General features: G+C 42.8%; 1 protein-coding gene across 1 annotated transcript in view; it reads left to right on the top strand.

Moving 5' to 3' along the window:
* Nucleotides 1-21036, top strand: part of GRIP2 (glutamate receptor interacting protein 2) — a gene marked incomplete at its 5' end in the record, with an annotated part of 583703 nt that overhangs the window by 516476 nt on the left and 46191 nt on the right. The window contains 2 exons of the mRNA XM_081319562.1: nucleotides 6448-6593; nucleotides 9469-9549. Of these exons, the coding sequence (XP_081175688.1) occupies nucleotides 6448-6593; nucleotides 9469-9549 (227 nt within the window). The remainder of the gene's footprint in view (nucleotides 1-6447; nucleotides 6594-9468; nucleotides 9550-21036) is intronic.

Genomic DNA, 21036 nt, shown 5'->3' with positions numbered 1-21036 from the left:
CCGCCTCTGACTCGCTGAACACGTCAGCAAAGTCGGACAGTTCGGGAGGCAAGGAAACCCCTGGGGAACCCTCCACCTGGCCGGCACAGATATGGCGGGTGTGGTCCACGCACTGCAAACTTGGGAAGGTGACCAAGTTCTGAGACCAATAGATCTGTGGATCATGCGCCCGGAGCCACGCCAGTCCCAAGACCACGGGGAAGTGCAGATCCGAAGTGACGTAAAACTGAATGGCCTCCACATGGGTACTGATGGCCATACACACGGGTTGCGTGGCGGCCGTGATAGGCCCGGACAGGAGCACTCGACCATCGATGGTCTCCACAAGCATGGGCGGATCCACCGGACACTGGGGAACAGCCCATTTGGCCACAAAGGCCGAATCCATAAAGTTAGTGGTAGCCCCAGAGTCAATTAAGGCATGGACCGGAATCCCCTCTGGCTTGCCAGGAAGGATCAGTCGTGCCTCCAGAATCAAATGCCGTGGAGGTTCACAGGCACCGTCGGAACGGCGTCGCTCGGCGTGATCGTTGTGGGTCGCCCGATCTTTCACACCGTCTAGATCGGGCTCGGGCCGTTTCCCGACAGCAAAGTAGGGGACTTTCTCGGGGCCGGCTTGGTCACTGACGCCCGCTGACGCTTCTTCGGGCAAGAAGCAGCCAAATGTCCAGGGTCCCCACAGTAAAAACACAACCCCTCCGATCGTCGTCTGTCCATTTCCGTCACCGATAGACGGGACCTGGCGGCACCCAGCTCCATTGGCTCCTCCCTCTGGACTGGGGGCTCACGCACAACAGGGGCGGCAGGGGTCTGTGGGGTGGCACGGCGACTCTTACGCTGCTGCAGCCGGGCATCGATCCGCAGACAAAGATGGATCAGCCCATTCAGGTCTGAGGGAATGTCCACGCGGGCCAGCTCATCCAACATCTCCTCTGACAAGCCATCCTGAAAGGCATCCACGAGCGCAGCCTCATTCCAGGCGGAATCCTGGCTAAGCAGCCGGAAATCGCTGATATAGGCCTGTAGGGGGCGCTGACCCTGCCTCAAAGCTTTCAGACGTCGGGTGGCGGTCTGCGCCTTAATCGGGTCCTCGTACATGAGGCGCATATGGTCACAAAACCCCCCAAAGTTATCCAACAAAGGGCTAGGCTGTGCCAACAGAGGCGTGCCCCAACGAGCTGCATCTCCCGACAGAAGGCTCAACACGAATCCCACCTTATCTCGGTCAGTGGGGAAATCAGCTGCTCTCACGCTGATATAAAGCCGGCATTGTCCCAGGAAGGCAGGAAACAGTTCTGGTTTACCAGCAAATTTATCCGGCATAGCTATCTGACATTTCCTCCTGGGTGGGGGGGCAGCATGTACCTGAGCCTGCAGTTGTGCCACCTGAGTGGCCAGCAAGGTGAGTTGCTGGTTGAGCTGGGCATTCTCGGCAAGAAGCTGCTCCATCGTAGTATTAAGGGGTGGGTGGCTGAAAGCAAACTGTTCTGAACCAGCCCTCTTCTCGCACCCCTAATCAAAAGAAGAGACTGGAAAGCGTCCAAGGCTAAAAGGCTTCTGCCAAGATTTAATAGTAAACACACAAGAGCTTATCTTCTCAAGCAAAAGAGTTGCTTTCAGCAACCAGCCCCTCCCCAAACACTCCTTTTATAGAGAGCTCAGGGCGTGGTCTCCCTGTGCCTCCTCCCGAGGAGTCCCATAGCCTTCCTTTGTTTGTCCCTGCTCGACTGCCTCCTGCGTCGGGCGTCCTTGAACAGGGCCAGCTGTGGGTCATCATCCTCCGCACTCTCGGGCTCACACAGCTGAGCAGAGGTTCCCGGCTGAGGACTCTGCAAAGTCTCCAAATCATCATCAGCCGGTTCGTTTCCCTCCTCCCCCACATCTGAGTCCTCCGATACATCGGACCCGGCTGTCGGACCCACAGGCTGGCCCTGAGTCACAACAGGTGTTTTGACAGCCGCGAGCTGTCAGTGGCTGCGCCTGCGCCCTGGTGGGGAACTTTGACAGCTGTCAAAGTTCCCGCGTGTTCTCCTGTCAGTTTTGTTTACCTCACGGAATAAATGGAATAAACGGTTTTAACTTACTGCTAACATTTTGTATACATATATATTACAGGCGGTATACAAATTAAATTATTAAATTAAATTAAATTAAATTAAGGTAAAAGCATAAGAAAATTTTTCCCCTTTTTTTCATTTGCCATTCCTTAAATATAGTAAGTGAGGCCAGATTTAGATGTGGTGAGGCCCTAAGCCAGACATGTCAAACACAAGGCCCGGGGGCCAGATCCGGCCCGCGAAGTGGTTTCATGCGGCCCGTGAAGCCATCCTGGAAACAGTGAGGGAACGGCCCCCACTGCCTTGGCCCTGGCCCAGAGACCCTCCTCCTGCCAGAGACCCTCAGATCTGTCCCACTCCTGCCCAGGCCCCCATAGGCACCCTTGATGCAAATGATGTAGAGCTGGCCATGCCCACTCAGTAGGCCATACACACTTTAGCCATGCCCACCCAGTAGGCCAATCCCACCCAGGCCACACCCACCCGGCCCCCTGAAGGCAATTGCAATGCTGATGCGGCCCTCAATGAAATTGAGTTTGACACCCCTGCCCTAAGCTATGGGACGCTGCAGAGGCTCTATTTGGCCAGTGCACTTTACACAGCTGAAATTAGACTATTGCTGGAATGCACCACATGGAGTTGTAATTTTCATTAACAAATGAAAAGAAAATCCTGACATTTTGGGAGAGCTTTTTTGGGCCCCAAGGCCCCAGGTTTAACTTGCTAAACTTATGCCTCAGTCCAGTTCTCGCACTGGGGAAAAGTACAAATGTGTGAAGTTATTCAGAGGTGCCACCAGATCTTGAGAAGCTGCCAGGTTACTTCTACAGCAAGGAAGAGAAAAAAGCTAAATCGAGATGGCAGCCTCCTCAGCTAGACCAGAGAAGAAACATATTCCAGATGAGTTAATGTTATTTCATTGAAACCTGTGAATTGGGCTACTCTCAGTAACACTATTAAAATCAGTTCTCTGTGTGAATCTATTATTTTGTTTTATGAAATTTCCTCATTTCTACATGTGTTACTGATTAACTGAGAAAATATAGTAAAAGATAAAGAGGAAAAAGGCAAATACCTATTTAATTTTTTTAAAAAAAATCAACGATTGGTATACATTTTTAATGGTTCTAGATTATTTGGTTAATGGAAAATTGGCTTTGTTTATGTTCATCCTTCTGAAAATCTATGTGAACCTCCATGAGGATATTTTCTTATTAATTTTTAGAAAAAAGTGATCTTGTAAATGCAGATCATAATTATGTGTGGTATCTTGCATCAGTGTCTTTATTAAAGGAACAACTGGGTATAATTTCATTTCATAATATTTTATAAAGCTGGAGGATTTGAGCCTGAAAATATCCTATTAGCTCTTTTCAATCTACTAATAAGGGAAATAAAATGTCTTGGACTCAAACAATCAAGATATAAAGCTTTTGGATTTTCAAAGTACTCTGTTCTTGGGCTAAAACATATATTGGATCTTGATTTTTCCCCCCTATTGATTAGAAAGGCTAAGATGTTTAGGCAATTTTGTTACAAGCTCAGTTCAAGTAATGGATTTTTCCCAGTCTTTGAATGGTACATCAGAACCACTCAACAGAGGAAGCTGCTTCTGTGATTTCTCAAATGCTTCTCCAGCCTTTTCATTGTAATAACTAAATAGGAAGATCTTCATACATAAATACACCCTTTTCTTTTAAAAGCATTAAGAGCTCCCTAGCCATTTATGAGTTGTGGTATTTCCATGTGGTTTGCCACATTAATTTTGTAGGATTTTCAAGGATAGTCTTCACTCATTTTAAAATCCTGCCCATGGATTCTATCCTATTCAATACCTCTCTGTTCCCATATTCTGAGGACTGCTACATTCACCTATTTATTGTTCAGTTCATTTCTAAACTGCCTTTACCTCCTCTATGCAAAATCTTTTCCTATGACTTGATTCTTTCTCACTTTTGTATAGCATACAAGTAGTTCTCAACTTATAATCTGTCATTCAAAGTTATGACAGTCTCAAAAAGAGTGCTTTATGGCTCATAAAACTTCCTTCCTTCCTTCCTTCCTTCCTTCCTTCCTTCCTTCCTTCCTTCCTTCCTTCCTTCCTTCCTTCCTTCCTTCCTTCCTTTCTTTCTTTCTTTCTTTCTTTCTTTCTTTTTTTCAAAAGTGCTTATCTCACTATCCAGAGTGACTTTAACCATCATAATGCAGCTTTGGAGTAGGGTACCATCAGTATGCTGATGACACCCAGCTTTTCATCTCAACTCCAAACAACATCAGTGATGCCCTCGACGTGATGTCCCGCTGCCTGAAAGCGGTCCGGGAATGGATGGGGAGGAACAGGCTTCAACTGAACCCGGACAAGACTGAATGGCTGTACGTACCGGCAAGCCAGGATACTCAGAACATCCCATCCCTTAACATCGGGGACAAGTTACTACCCCCTGTTGATAGGGCCCGCAACCTGGGTGTCCTCCTCGACTCGCAGCTCTCCCTGGAAGATCACATAGGAGCTGTGACCAAGGGGGCCTTCTCCCGGGTTCGACTAGTTCGCCAATTACGGCCTTATCTGGACCTGGATGCCTTACGTACAGTCACCCATGCTCTTGTGACCTCTCGCCTAGACTACTGTAACGCTCTCTACATGGGGCTGCCCTTGAGATCCACTCGGAAGCTTCAACTGCAGTCCGGCCTGGCCTGATAGCTCGAATTGGGGTCCCAGTTTGTTTTTTACTATTGTTTTTTTCACTATTGTTCATTCTGTATACCTACCTTATTCTGTACACCGCCCCGAGTCCCTCGGGAGAAGGGCGGTTTATAAAAACAAACAAACAAATAAATAAATAAATAAAATGTTGTGCCCCCTGTCACATGATCACATTTATGCTTCTTAGCAACCGGCTCACATTTACAACTAGCTGTAGTGTCCCACAGTCACATGACTGCAATTGACAATGTTTTCTGTTGGTCCCTGGCAAAACTCACCCATTCAGGTGAATTGATTTGCTTAATGACCAAACAAATCACTTAATGATTGTTGTAAAAATGGTTAAAAAATCAGGTTAAGTCTCGTGAATGCCTTGACTTATGACTGCAATAACTTATGATCAAAATTCCAGTTCCAATTGTTTTTGTAAGTCAAGGATGATCTGTAATTCTTTTCTTTTTATTTCCATTCCTGCTATTCCAAGTCTCCAAATGCAGAACTATCAATACAATAAATGTATGACAAGTTTGTATAAGAAGTGTATCTTCAAGAGGGAAAATATGTAGGGGGGAAAAAGTTACCTGATTTGCTGAAGCACTGAAGTCAGCCAGTGGTGTAGCGTGGGGGGTGCAGGGGGGGCGGGCCGCACCGGGCGCAACATCTGGGGGGGCGCGCTCGCACTGAGCTGCTCAGGGAGCCCCAAGGGCTGCACAGAGTCGGCTTGGCTCCGCTCTCGAGCTGCTCTTTCTTGCAAAGCGAAACGAGTCCGGCAGGTGAGATGGGCGGCCACATAAACTGAATAAAATAAATAGAAGCGCCCAACTCTCCGCCCAGGCTCAGGCCAACCGCAAGCGCCCCGCAGGCGCCCCGGCAGGCTTGGCCGAGCGAAGACGGACCCGCCGGCCGGCTGGCCTAGCTTCGTGCGCATGCGTGGCTTTATTTAGCGGGGCTCACGTGCGAGCTTGAATGCAGCGGCTCTTGCAGGTCGGAGCCCCGCCCAGCCGCCCTCGAGAGGGACCCGGAAGCATCCCGCATGCGCGCGACTCTTCTTGGAAAGTCTACGCCACTGCGGGGTGCGTCTTTTCGGCGGTGCCATGACGTCACCGGGTTAGGGGGCGCAAATTGCCCCGGGTGCTGACAACCCACGCTACGCCACTGAAGTCAGCTGAATAAGCTTGCAACTTGCAATACGGCACATACAGTATTATGTAACTTTTGGTGTCATTAGTCTGAATGACAGTGGGGTCAGGAATGGTTAATTGGATTTCTGTAAGATTAAAGTATGCTTCAAAGCAGCTTTCATATAACACTGATTTTAGTTTTAATGTATCTTTGGATATGTAGAAAGTCATGGAGAAAATATGTAGAAATAGTTACAAAAACAAAAGCATGTGTTGAACCCAGGAAATAGAAAACATTACAAAGAAGCTCATTCAGGTTCTAACTTAATTCTCTGCAATAGAAGAGAGTGGGAAGGGAAACCCCTATCAGACTTTGGACATATTATAGGTAGTCCATCAATGTGTATGAATCCTCTCTTATTTGACTGTCTCAAATATGTGTGCTTCCAAATTGGATTCCCCATCAGCCTTGTTCTTTGATGTCATGGGAAAGGGGCTACATGGTCTTGATGAATGTCCTTTTCTCTTGACTTCTCCCAATCTCCTTCATCACTCTTCATTAAAGGTGTGGCCTTCTACAAGTTGGAGACAGAGTACTTTCCATCAACAGCATTGCAACTGAAGATGGGACGATGGAGGAAGCCAACCAGCTGTTGCGGGATGCAGCACTTACTAATAAAGTTGTGTTAGAGATTGAATTTGATGTGGCAGGTATGGATATTTTTTCAGCCTAATCCCAATTTCCTTTTTAATTATGTTGCTTTGTTTTCAGTATAGTTAGCAGCAGCATAGAACAGTAGATGACCAGATTATTTTTAATGGCCCAGAATCAGACATGATGCATGATCTTGATGTATTGGGCAACTGTATATTGATTTCTGAAGCCAGAATCAATGTATGCCATATATAAAATTTCAAATATGTAGCAACAGTTATGTAGTAGTACATTAAGAGAAGTGAAGTAGGTCTGCTTAAGGGAAAGACAAGCAAATAATGGCAAAGCAACATTGTAAGCAGATAAAATGGCAGAATTCTTCAGATGGTAGATAGTTTGGTTGGAAAGGACCTCAGATTGTGTGCTTCTGTAAAATTCCTGATGATTAAAAGTAGGCTATCTATGCATTTGTAGTCTGATTCTGTCTAAAAAAGCTCGTTTTTATGAGAAATATGTAATTTTTTCCAAATATCTGACTCAGATTGGTTCACCAGGCACAGGAATGAGATAGAGTATACAGGTAGTCCTTGACTTATGGCCACAATTAGAACCAGAATTTCCATTGCTATAAAGAAGGGAATACTGAGTTATGGCCAAATTTTACAATCTTTTTTGCTACAGTTGTTAAGCAAACAACTAGTTAAGTGAGTCGCACAGTCGTTAAGAAAATCCAGCTTCCCCCATTGACTTGGCTTGTCAGAAACCAGCTGGGAAGGTAACAAATGGTGATCACATGACCCCAGGATGCTGCCACTGTCTTAAATACATGCCAGTTGCCAAGCGTCTGAGTTTTGATCACGTGACTATGGGGACTGCCACAATATGAGGACTGGTTGTCTCTTTTTTCAATGCTGTGGTAACTTTTCACAGTCACTAAATGAATGCTTATAAATTGAGGACCATCTGTAGTTTCTTCGATTACTGGCAATATTTATTAGGCCTGTGCATATGAAGTACTCCTTTCACACACTAGTACAAACTTCTGGATGAAGATAAGAGATGGTGACCACATGAGGGCCAGCAACTGGATCTGGATCTTCCTGATTTTAATTAGCCGTTTTTCAATTGCACTATGTTGTAACTAACAGAGGCTGAAAAGTGTAATTCAGAGTCAATTAATGTGATTATGTTTAGGTATAGGAGACATTGGGAGATACTGGGACACCTATAAAGCTCCAGTTCTCATTTCAGGAAATGGGCATACATCTGGCACAGGAATGTGACAGCAGCCCCCTCCATTCTCCATGTTCTCACAGCCGCTGGGCTCCTGTCACTAGATAATTGTCAAAGCTCTGATGTGTCTATAGTTGTAAAACTAAAAATGGCTAAATCTCAGAGGGGAAACTAATAACTTGTTACTTAATTTGCTCTTGTTAGAACAACTGGGATTTTACTTTGTTATAGAATCCGAGCTACAAAGCCCTAAAAAAAAAAAAGTCTGACACTTGTACCTGCACACAACTTTTTCTTTCAAAAATGACGTAAATTAGTGCATTTCTCTCTTAGATGCTGATCTACAAAAAATACTGAATATATTTATTCAGTTTAGGACCCACCTTTCTGTATGTTGAATGCTATATATGCATAAACATTCATCTGCTAAAGGCCTTTATTACACTTACAATTCAAAGAGAAATAAAGCTACATGCCAAAAAATGTCACCAATAATTTTCAATGTACAGGTAGTCCTTGTCTTACAGTTTGTTTAATGACCATTTGAAGTTACAATGGCACTGGGAAAAAAAGTGACCTAGGACCAATTTTCACACTTAGCAATCATTGCAGCATCCCCAAGGTCATGGGATCAAAATTAAGATGCTTAGCAACAGGTATGTACTTACGACAGTTGCAGTGTCCCGGGGTCATTTGATCCCCTTTTGCAATTTTCTGACAAGCAAAGTCAATGGGGAGAGCAGATTCACTTATCAACCATGTTACTAACTTAACAACTGTAGTGGTTCATTTAACAACAGCGGCAAGTAGGGTCATAAAATGGGGCAAACTCACTTAACAACTGTCTTGCTTAGCAGTAGAAATTTTGGGCTGAGTTGTCATAAGTTGAGGACAACCTGTAAATTTCAGCTGCGTTATATTATCGGTCACTTAATTGTACTGAACTAAATCCACTAAGGAAATATTCGTCATGTGCAAGACACAACTTATTATGAGCTATGAGAAAATATTACAGAAAACGTAAAGCAGCTTCATTCCTGATGATCTTCCCATTAATTCTGCCCAAAACTGTTCTAGCTAACAGTGTTCTGAAACTCAACATATGATCTGGCCCAACTGTCTTGCAGATTTTGATGCCAGTGACAGCAAATTCCAGTATGAATAAGGAAGCTGTGCATATAGGAGAGCCACTGAAAACTGAGAAGAGACTCGTGTCAGTGGTCTTTTATCAAATACCTTTTTGTCCATTGCCAAAGTAAACTTTGTACTAGACCACAGGTCTGCAACCCGCGGCTCCGGAGCCGCATGCGGCTCTTTCAGCCGTCTCCTGCGGCTCCCAGTCCTCTGCCATGTGCAGTCCAAAAAAAAAAGTGGGACTAAAAAAGTTCAACCAATCAATTCAAATATGCAGGGTAGGTGCATATCTCGCCTTGGCTCCACTCTTCAGTCAAACCCTGTTCTGCGCATGCGCGCATGTACGCACATGCGCACACAATTTTTGTGGCTCCCAGTTTTTCCTTTTGTGAGGGAACCGGTTCCGAGTGGGTCTTTCACTGTTTCAGGTTGCTGACCCCTGTACTAGACTACTGTACTTACCTTCACACATGTTGGTAATTTTGGTACAGGCAGACAAAGCAACCCACTCTATGATCCTCGGGTTTGATCGTGCCCTTTTTAATTGGTCTACTTGTTCCACAGAATCGGTCATTCCAAGCAGTGGTACCTTCCATGTGAAACTACCTAAGAAAAGAGGTGTGGAACTTGGGATCACTATCAGTTGTAAGTATTTCTAAGTTACAAGCTTCACTTGCCATTTTCTTTTCTAAAAGAGAATGTTCTGAAGATAACTTTCTGCATTAGATCTTTTCAAGGCACATTTGCCCATCAGGTTAGAGTCAGTTCCCTCCTGGTGACTGATAATGTCTTCTGACATCATCCAAACATTAATATGATGGTATAGCAGTAATGAAGACAAGCTGCATGTTGGCTTTACAATGGTTGGGTGGCGCTGTAAAAGTCTTCCCTGCCAGGATTTTCTAAATCGTGTTCACAAGAACTCCTAAACTCAGATCAGTTTCAGTGGCGCTCATTTCCAAATCGATAATAACTTTTTTTAAAAGTTAGATTTATATTTTGCCTTTTCTCCAGGAATCCAAGGGTTCATGTGTTGCACTTACCTCTTCCAATGTTTCCCACAACAGGTGTCACTGACCAAAAGTCACCCAGTGACCTTTCTTAGTAGAGGCAAAACGTGAATCTGGATATCCTGGTCTTAGTTCAGCACTTTAATCATTACACCATACCAAGTCATAGGTTTTTTTTTTTTAAAGAAATGCATACTATTTTCTGAAATTAATTTAAAATTCTGCCCGCGTTTCCTGTTTCAGACAAATGTTAGGAAGTGCTGCATGCTTTTTAAAATTAGTGGCATTATTGTGTATTCCTAGCCTCACAGTGTAGGCAGCAGTTTCTGCTAAAATATAGCTCTGAACCCAAGTAGAAATTCCTCTCTGAGCAGCAGTGTGTGTCATGTATGTGTTTCACTTTGAGAGCAGGCAACTAAATTTCATTTTTGATGTGTGCCGTTGTGCCCATGGTAAAAAAAATGACAATAAAGGTTATCTTATCTTATCTTATCTTATCTTATCTTATCTTATCTTATCTTATCTTATCTTATCTTATCTTATCTTATCTTATCTTATCTTATCTTATCTTATCTTATCTTATCTTATCTTATCTACTTTCCTAACTAGAACATTCTGAGGAGCACATAATTGAATGGATTATAAACCAAATGTTATGCTTTAGAGCAGACATGTCAAACACAAGGCCCGGGGGCCAGATCCGGCCAGCGAAGTGGTTTCTTGTGGCCCGCGAAGCCATCCTGGAAACAGTGAGGGAACGGCCCCCACTGCCTTGGCCCTGGCCCAGAGACCCTCCTTCTGCCAGAGACCCTCAGATCTGTCCCACTCCTGCCCAGGCCCCCATAGGCACCCTTGATGCGAACGATGTAGAGCTGGCCATGCCCACCCAGTAGGGCATACGCACTCTAGCCACGCCCACCCAGCAGGCCACTCCCACCCTGGCCCTACCTACCCGGCCCCTTGAGGGCAACTGCAATGCTGATGCGGCCCTCAATGAAATTGAGTTTGACACCCCTGACTTAGAGTGATGTTCCTGTTCAGACCATCAATTGGTCAGCTGTGCTGTCCTAAAAAAAAATATTCTGTTCTTCTCCCATCAGTATTCTAAGTGCAGGTCTCAGTAGGCTATTACCATGCATAGGAGAATTTTCATGTAAACTTTTATTGGTATTTCTGCGAACACTGAAGTTCCCCCAAGTATTACTCCAAGTATAAACCTCCCTCTTCTTAATGAACGGTGACACTGGTTTATAGAAGAATTGGAATCTGAAGGATGACAACTTCTCTTGCAATATACGATGGCACTACAAAATGATGTACAGCACTTCAAACATAGACTCAGTTATTACTATTTTTCAAACAAAGAGCCACTACTCCAATAATGTTGTTGTTGTTAGTTGCGAAGTCGTGTCCGACCCATCACGACCCTATGGACAATGTTCCTCCAGGCCTTCCTGTCCTCTACCATCTTCTGGAGTCCATCTAGGCTCACGCCTACTGCTTCAGTGACTCCATCCAGCCACCTCATTCTCTGTCGTCCCCTTCTTCTATTGCCCTCAATCTTTCCCAGCATTAGGCTCTTCTCCAGTGAGTCCTTCCTTCTCATTAGGTGGCCAAAGTATTTGAGTTTTAGCTTCAGGATCTGGCCTTCTAAAGAGCAGTCAGGGTTGATCTCCTCTAGGACTGACCGGTTTGATCGCCTTGCAGTCCAAGGGACTTGCAGGAGTCTTCTCCAGCACCATAGTTCAAAGGCCTCAATTCTTTGGCGCTCAGCCTTTCTTATGGTCCAGCTTTCACTGCCATACATTGCAACTGGGAAGACCATAGCCTTGACTGTACGCACTTTTGTTGACAGGGTGATGTCTCTGCTTTTTAGTGTGCTGTCTAGATTTGCCATGGCTTTCCTCCCAAGGAGCAAGCGTCTTTTAATTTCTTGGCTACAGTCCCCATCTGCAGTGATCTTGGAGCCCAGGAAAATAAAATCTGTCACTACCTCCATTTCTTCCCCATCTATTTGCCAGGAATTGAGAGGGCCGGATGCCATGATCTTGGTTTTCTTAATGTTTAGTTTCAACCCAAGTTTTGCACTCTCCTTCTTCACCCGCAACAAGAGGCTCTTTAGTTCTTCTTCACTTTCTGCCATTAGAGTGGTATCATCTGCATATCTTAGGTTGTTGATGTTTCTTCCGGCAATCTTAATTCCAACTTTTGATTCATCTAGCCCTGCCTTTCTCATGATGTGCTCTGCATATAAGTTAAATAGGCAGGGTGACAGTATACAGCCTTGCCGGACTCCTTTCCCAATTTTGAACCAATCAGTGGTTCCGTGTCCAGTTCTCACTGTTGCTTCTTGGCCCGCATATAGATTTCTCAAGAGACAAATAAGATGGTCTGGTATGCCCATCTCTTTAAGGACTTGCCAGAGTTTGTTATGATCCACACAATCAAAGGCTTTAGCATAGTCAATGAAGCAGAAGTAGATGTTTTTCTGGAACTCTCTAGCTTTCTCCATGATCCAGCGTATGTTAGCAATTTGATCTCTAGTTCCTCTGCCTCTTCGAAATCCTGCCTGTACTTCTGGTAGTTCTCGATCCACATACTGCTGGAGTCTAGCTTGTAGAATTTTAAGCATAACTTTACTAGCATGTGAAATGAGTGCAATGGTGCGATAGTTTGAACATTCTTTGGCACTGCCTTTCTTTGGAATTGGAATGTAAACTGATCTTTTCCAATCCTGTGGCCACTGTTGAGTTTTCCAAATTTGCTGGCAAATTGAGTGTAGCACTTTTACTGCATCGTCTTTTAAGATTTTGAATAGCTCAGCTGGAATACTGTCACCTCCACTAGCTTTGTTGTTGCTCAGCTTTTCTAAGGCCCACTTCACTTCACATTCTAGGATGTCTGGCTCGAGGTCAGTGACCACGTCATTGTGATTATCAGGGACGTTAAGCTCATTGTTGTATAGTTCTTCTGTGTAATTTTGCCACCTCTTCTTAATCTCTTCTGCCTCTGTTAGGTCCCTGCCATTTTGGTCCTTTATCATGCCCATTTTTGCATGAAACGTTCCTTTCATCTCTCCAATTTTCTTGAAAAGATCTCTGGTCCTCCCTATTCTATTGTTTTCTTCTATTTCTTTGCATTGTTCATTTAAGAAGGCATTTTTATCTCTTCTAGCTATTCTTTGGAATTCTGCATTTAATTGGGCATATCTTTCTTTTTCTCCCTTGCCTTTTGCTTCCCTCCTTTCCTCAGCTATTTGCAAAGCTTCCTCAGACAGCCATTTTGCTTTCTTGCATTTCTTTTTCTTTGGGATGGTTTTGGTTGCTACCTGTTGTACAATGTTGCGAACCTCTGTCCATAGTTCTTCAGGCACTCTGTCTATCAGATCTAATTCCTTAAATCTATTTGTCACCTCTACTGTATATTGAACAGGGATATGATTTAATTCATACCTGACTGGCCTAGCGCTTTTCCCTACTTTCTTTAATTTAAGCCTAAACTTTGCAACAAGAAGCTCATGGTCTGAGCCACAGTCAGCTCCTGGTCTTGTTTTTGCTGACTGTATAGAGCTTCTCCATCTTTGACTGCAGAGCATATAGTCAATCTGATTTCTGTGTTGACCGTCTGGTGATGTCCATGTGTAAAGCCGTCTCTTGGGTTGTTGGAAAAGAGTGTTTGCTATGACCATTGTATTCTCTTGACAAAATTCTATCAGCCTGTGCCCTGCTTCATTTTGTACTCCAAGGCCAAACTTGCCTGTTATTCCAGTTATCTTTTGGCTTCCTACTTTAGCATTCCAATCCCCCATGATGATAAGGACATCATTTTTGGGTGTTAGTTCTATAAGGTGCTGTAGGGCTTCATAGAACCGGTCAATTTCATCCTCTTCAGCACCGGTGGTTGGGGCATAGACTTGGACTACTGTGATATTGAATGGTTTGCCTTGGATTCGAACTGAGATCATTCTGTCATTTTGAGGATTGTATCCCAGTATTGCTTTTCCTATTTTTTTATTGATTATGAAGGCTACTCCATTTCTTCTGAGGGATTCTTGCCCGCAGTAGTATACCTGATGGTCATCTGAATTAAATTCACCCATTCCTGTCCATTTTAGTTCGCTGATACCTAAGATGTCAATGTTTAGTCTTGTCATCTCTTGTTTGACCACGTCCAGCTTGCCTTGATTCATGGATCTTACATTCCAGGTTCCTATGGAGAAAAAATCTTTACAGCATCGGACTTTCCTTTCACCACCAGACATATCCACAGCTGAGCGTCCTTTCGGCTTTGGCCCAGTCGCTTCATTCTTTCTGGCGCTACTAGTACTAGCCCTCTGCTCTTCCCCAGTAGCATATTGGACGCCTTCCGACCTGAGGGGCTCATCTTCCAGCGTCATATCATTTTGCCTTTTGGTACTGTCCATAGGGTTTTCATGGCAAAGATACTGGAGTGGTTTGCCATTTCCTTCTCCAGTGGGTCACGTTTTGTCAGAACTCTCGGCTATGACCTTTCCGTCTTGGGTGGCCCTGCACGGCATAGCTCATAGCTTCATTGAATTACGCAAGCCCCTTCGCCACGACAAGGCAGTAATCCATGAAGGGGTTCATGGATTACTCCAATAATACATATGTTTAACTGAGACTCAAAGAAGCTGCTTGAGGGTTAAACCTATGAATAGATTAAAACACTTTAATGATAGTTTTATTGCAGTAGCTTGTTGGAGGTTTGCTTGGGAGAGGTATAATTGAAAGTTATAATTTTCTCCAATAGTCATCAAGGCCTTTCATCCTTGTAATATAATGTAATAATAATAATAATAATAATAATAATGATGATGATGATGATGATGATGATGATGATGAAGAAGAAGAAGAAGAAGAAGAAGAAGAAGAAGAAGAAGAAGAAGAAGAAGAAGAAGAAGAAGAAGAAGAAGAAGAAGAAGAAGAAGAAGAAGAAGAAGTTGTTGGAAGGGACCTTTGGAGGTAATCTAGTCCAACCCCCTGCTCAGGCAGGAAACCCTATACCATTTCAGACAAATGGCTGGCCAGTCTCTTCTTAAAAACTTCCAGTGTTGGAGCATTCACCACTTCTGGAGGCAGGTTGTTCCACTGGTTAGTTGTTCTAACTGTCAGGAAGTTTCTCCTTAGTTCTAGGTTGCTTCTCTCCTTGACTAGTTTCCATCCGTTGCTTCTTGTCCTGCTTTCAGGTGCTTTGGAGAATAGCTTGACTCCTCTTCTTTGTGGCAGCCCCTGAGATATTGGAACACTGCTATCATATCACCCCTCGTCCTTCTCTTCATTAAACTACACATACCCAATTCCAGCAACCGTTGCCTATATGTTTTAGCCTCCAGTCCCCCAATCATCTTTGTTGCTCTTCTCTGTACTCTTTCTAGAGTCTCGACATCTTTTTTACATCGTGCTGACCAAAACTGGATGCAGTATTCCAGGTGTGGCCTTACCAAGGCATTGTAAAGTGGTATTAATACTTCACGTGATCTTGATTCTATCCCTCTGTTAATGCAGCCTAGCACTGTGTTGGCTTTTTTGGCAGCTGCAGCACACTGCTGGCTCATATTTAAGTGATTGTCCACTAGGACTCTGAGATCTCTCTCACAGTTACTACTATTGAGCAAGGTACCACCTATACTATACCTGTGCATTTGATTTTTCCTGCCTAAATGTAGAACCTTACTTTTTTTCACCATTGAATTTCATTTTGTTAGATAGCGCCCAGTGTTCGAGTCTGTCCATATCCTCCTGTATCTTAAGCCTATCTTCTGGAGTATTGGCTATTCCTGCCAGCTTGGTGTCGTCTGCAAATTTGATGAGTTCCCCATCTATCCCCTCATCCAAATTGTTGATGAAGATGTTGAAGAGCACTGGGCCCAGAACAGAGCCCTGGGGCACCCCACTACACACTTCCTTCCATGTAGATGCGGTTCCATTGAGGACCACAAGCTGAGTACGGCCTTTCAGCCAGCTACGAATCCATCTGGTGGTGATGCTATCTAACCCACATTTTTCTATCTTATCAAGTAGTAGGTTGTGATCTACTTTATCAAATGCCTTACTGAAGTTCAAGTAAATTATATCTACAGCATTCCTCTGGTCCACTAGTTTTGTCACTTGGTCAAAGAATGCAATAAGATTTGTCCGGCATGATCTGTTTTTGACAAACCCATGTTGGCTTTTAATGATAACTTTGTTCGCATCAAGGTGTTTGCTGATTTGTTGTTTGATTATCTTTTCCAGAATCTTCCTAGGTATTGAGGTCAGGCTGATAGGTCTGTAGTTTCCTGGATCTATTTTTTTCCCTTTTTTGAAGATGGGAACTACATCAGCTCTCTTCCAGTCCTCTGGTAGTTCCCCAGTGCTCCAGGATCTTTGAAAAATATAGTTCAGTGGTTCTGAGATCACGTCTGCCAGTTCTTTGAGAACCTTGGGGTGTAATCCATCTGGTCCTTGTGATTTGAACTCGTCTAGGCTGGACAGGTGCTCACTTACCATTTTCTTGCCTATCTTAACTTGCATTTCTATTCTGTTTTTTATGGCACTGGTTTTGGTAGCTTGGACTGTTTTTTCCCTTTGTGTAAAGACAGATGCAAAAAATGAGTTAAATAGTTCTGCTTTCTCCCTGTTGCTTGTCACTTTCTTGCCACTTTCCCTCACTAATGGACCAATCATTTCCTTAACTTTTTCCTTGTTTCTTATATGTTGAAAGAAGCTTTTTTTGTTATTTTTGACTTTGGTTGCAACCCTTAGTTCATTTTGAGCCTTAGCTTTCCTCACTTCATCTTTGCAGGCACAGGCTGTTTGCTGATATTCTGCCTTAGTTATGTGCCCCTCTTTCCACTTCTTATACTTGTCCTTTTTATCTTTCAATTTATCAGAGAGTTCTTTATGCAGCCATGCTGGTTTCTTTTGAGAGCTGTTCTTTTTCTTCTTTGTTGGTATTGTGCTAGACTGGGCCTTTATTATCTCACTTTTCAAAATTTCCCAAGCTTCTTGAGTTGTTTTCCCCTTTAGGATTCTCATCCATGGAATTCTTCCCAAGGTCTCTCTAAGTTTATTGAAATTAGCTCTTTTAAAGTCCAAGACTCTAGTTTGACTGTGTTCTATTGCTTGTGCTTCCAGAATGTTGAATTCCAATATTGCACGATCACTTCCCTCCAAGGTTCCTGCGGCTTCGACACTTTCTATCATTTCATCTCTGTTAGTGAGAATTAAATCCAATATGGCTAATCCCCTAGTTCCCTTCTCTACTTTTTGGGAGAGAAAGTTGTCTGCTAGGTTTGTCAGGAATCTGTTTGATCTTCCACTTGGTGCAGAATTTGTCTCCCAGTTGATATCAGGGTAATTAAAGTCCCCTATTACTATTGTGATGTGCTTCCTACATACCTTAGTTAGCTGACTAGCAAAAAGTTCATCTATTTCCTCTGTTTGGTTGGCTGGCCTATAGTATACACCTATGGCAATGTCATTTCCCACCCCCCTTTTATATTGACCCAAATGCATTCAAGTTAACAGTTTTCATCATTGTTGTGCTCTATTTCTGTAGAGTGCTCTATTTCTGTAGAGCGCTCTATTTGTGTATAAAAAGTATCTGATTTTATCACTGGGTCAAGGGGATTCAAATATTTGCTTTTAATGTGATGAAGCCTTCATGTAATAATGTCAGATTTCCATAGAACATAGTACATTTCAGGGACAGGAAAGTCAGCTGGGGCTTTTAGCCTTCCTGGATGACGAGCATGAATTCCTAACCCCAAGAGTTGAACAATAGCAAAACAAAATGGATTTTCTCTCACTAAATCAAAAATCTCTGATCCTTCTCAGAGAGTCTTGGGAGGTTTTCAAATGAAACTGGTTGCATTTAGAATTTTAACCACTCAAAAATGAATGCATGATTTTGTTCCTTTGCTGTTATAGTTGAGGATATAAAAATGGAGAATAAATGGATGCAGCTTAATATAAAAGCTTTAGTAACTTCTAAGCATATTTTCATTTATCATATTTACTCTTGAGTAAACAGACATTTTCAAGCAGTAATTGATTTATATGCAGACTGTTCTTCTTTTGCAATTTGAACCTTAAATGTATGTTTTTCCTTGCATATTTTTCCTCAGCTCTTCAAGTTTGGGGGAGGAGGATTTAAAATTGTCCTTTCCAGTCTGATTATTTCCCTTTTTTGAAATGCGATGGTAGTCATATTAAACTTGGCTTAAGTACACAGATTTCCCCAATGCTCCATGTTTCAATCAGTGGTGTAAGATGTTTTATGACTGGCTATGTCAACGATGCATGTGAATTATATACTCAAAAGCCCTTCGGGGGGGGAGGGGAAATCTCCCCCATCTAAATCATTACACATTTTAATAAAAACTGGGCATGCGTATAGAGAAATATCATCCATCATGTCATGAATCAGAAGCTGTCTGTCTTCCTGCAGACTGTGAAAGCCTCTCTTTGAGGCAGGATGTTAAATAAGCGCCATCAGCCATCTTGCTTCTTGTTTGGGGGGCCAGAGGTTATTTCGGTGGCTGTAATGGGATATGGGAATGATCTTGGGAGGCAGAGGGGAAGAGCTGCAGTCAAGGGAACAGTAGGATAAGAGGCAGCTTAGCCTGCAGGAGGAATCTGGGCATGGCAAATGTTTCAGAAGAGACAAACACCCCCCCCCCCGATTCTTGGGCTATAAAGGTGACGGGAGGAGACTTACAAGATTGAGGTCAGATTTATGAGGTAGTCCAGATAGGAAGCACGCCCATATGAACTGATCCTGCTTTATTGTATGAATCTTGCAAGTATAGTTCTTCCCTATTGCCATTCATTCTGCAAGCTAGGTTTCCTACATATCTGACCATTCCCCTCACCACAGCTCTAAGGTCACTCCCACATACCATTATAGTAGCTGAAGTTTTTCTTCTGATAGTCTCTTGATCCCTTGTGAGGTTAAATGTTATGGTTGATACTGAGTCTCTAGTAGGCTAAATTATGACAGCAAGAACCTTGTGAGCTTAGTTAGTGTAATGTGTGAAAAGGGGAGACCTTTCTTAGCAGCAATCCTAGGCAACAATTAAAAAGAAATGACTGGTAGAAGGGTGACTTTATTCTTCATTAAGACTCTTTTTCACTTGCTTTGTCAAGATAAGAAGGAATGGTAGGATTTAAGGAAATTTTGAATAGAAATATATATATATATATATGGATCTTTGGTTATTCAGGTTTTTCCCCACGTAGAATTGAAGGTGAAGGAGCAACGTTTCGACGGAATCCCATCCGTCATCCTCAGGCTGGTGGCTTCAGCTTCCTTCTTCTGGGAGAAGCATGTGGTAGTGGCTGTTTGTTCCTCTTTTTTAAACTGCCAGAGGGGGTGTGTTCTGTGGGTGGAGGTGTGCTCTGATTGGGTGGGGGATTAGGTGTGTTCTGATTGGGTGGGAGTGTGTTTTGAATGGTGGGTGTGTTCTGATTGGGTGGGGGTGTGTTTTGAGTGGATGGGCTGGTCTCAGCTGCCAGCCTTAGACCTGAGCTGGTGAGTTGTGCTGCTTTTGTTTGGCTTCGTGTTTGTGGTGGTGCCATGTTTTTATCTGGCAGTTTAAAAAAGAGGAACAAACAGCCACTACCACATGCTTCTCCCAGAAGAAGGAAGCTGAAGCCACCAGCCTGAGGATGACGGATGGGATTCCGTCGAAACGTTGCTCCTACACCTTCAATTCTACGTGGGGAAAAACCCGAATAACCAAAGATCCACATACAAACACCCGCGAAAACCTCAGAAAACATATATATATATATATATATATATATATATATATATATATATATATATATATATATATGTATATGTATATGTATATGTATATGTATATGTATATGTATATGTATATGTATATGTATATGTATATGTATATGTATATGTATATGTATATGTATATATGTGTATATATATATATATATATATATATATATATATATATATATATATATATATATAACTTTCCATTACCCTATAATCCATCCTTAATTTACATACAGTAAAACAAGGAATGAGATGTTACATTTTGAAGGATTTCTGTGATAAATTCGTTGAGATTCTTTGAGGTACAATCTTTCTATTCCTGTAGTATATTTATTTTACTAAACGGAAGAAAATATAAATGAAAGCTGTTGATTTTGCTCTAGTTTCTCCGAAGTAATTAAATCTAAGCTACAAAATAAGACATCTTAAACTTACGCTGACACTTGGAACACAAGCTTATGTCTTTAAAAAACATGAGTGGTGTTTGATTCTCTTTGGTGGACAAAACAAGACAGCTGTAGTTTGGCACAATATTTCTCTGTGCCTCCTGCTTGCTCTGAGCAACAAATTCTAAGTATATCATGCAAATATAGTATATCATACAGAAAAGAAGAAAACCAAGAAGGAGAACTTGTAGCTATTTTGTTAACTGCTGGTGTGTGTATGCTCCTCAAGTTACAGTTCTGCTTTCTAAATTTATTAGTATATTTGTTTATTTTATTTTGTTGGTTGTATGTTTAATATAGTTATATATTACTATTTTTCACTCCTTGTTTATTTAAATCCTGTAAATTATTATTTCAGTAAAATCACACTTGGAATATTGCATCCAGTTTGGGTTGCCACAATATAAACAAGATGTCTTGAGACTCTAGAAAGAGTGCAGAAAAGAGCAATAAGGATGATTAGAGGGCTGGAGGCTAAAATATATGAAGAGTGCTACAGGAATTGGATATGTCTAGTCTAATGAAAGGAAGGACTTGAAGTGATGTGATAGCAGTATTCCAATATTTGAGGGGCTGCCATTAAGAAGAGGGATTAACCTATTCCCCAAGGCACCTGAAGGCAAGACACAAAGCAATGGATGAAAACTAATCAAGGAGAGAATCAACATAGAAATAAGGAGAAATTTCCAGTCAGTAAGAACAATTAAGTAGTAGAATGGCTCGTCTCAAGAAGCTGTGGATACTCCATTACTGGAGATTTTTGATAAGAGATTGGATAGCCATTTGTCCAGAATCGTATAGGGCCGTGGTGGCAAACCTATGGCACAAATGCCACAGGTGGCACCCAGAGCCCTCTCTGTGGGCACGTGCGTCGT

The sequence above is a fragment of the Vipera berus genome, assembly GCF_964194415.1.
Source record: "Vipera berus genome assembly, chromosome: 2".
NCBI lineage: Eukaryota > Metazoa > Chordata > Lepidosauria > Squamata > Viperidae > Vipera > Vipera berus.
The sequence above is the reverse complement of the archived record's forward strand: the minus strand, read 5'-3'. Positions and strand labels throughout refer to the sequence as shown.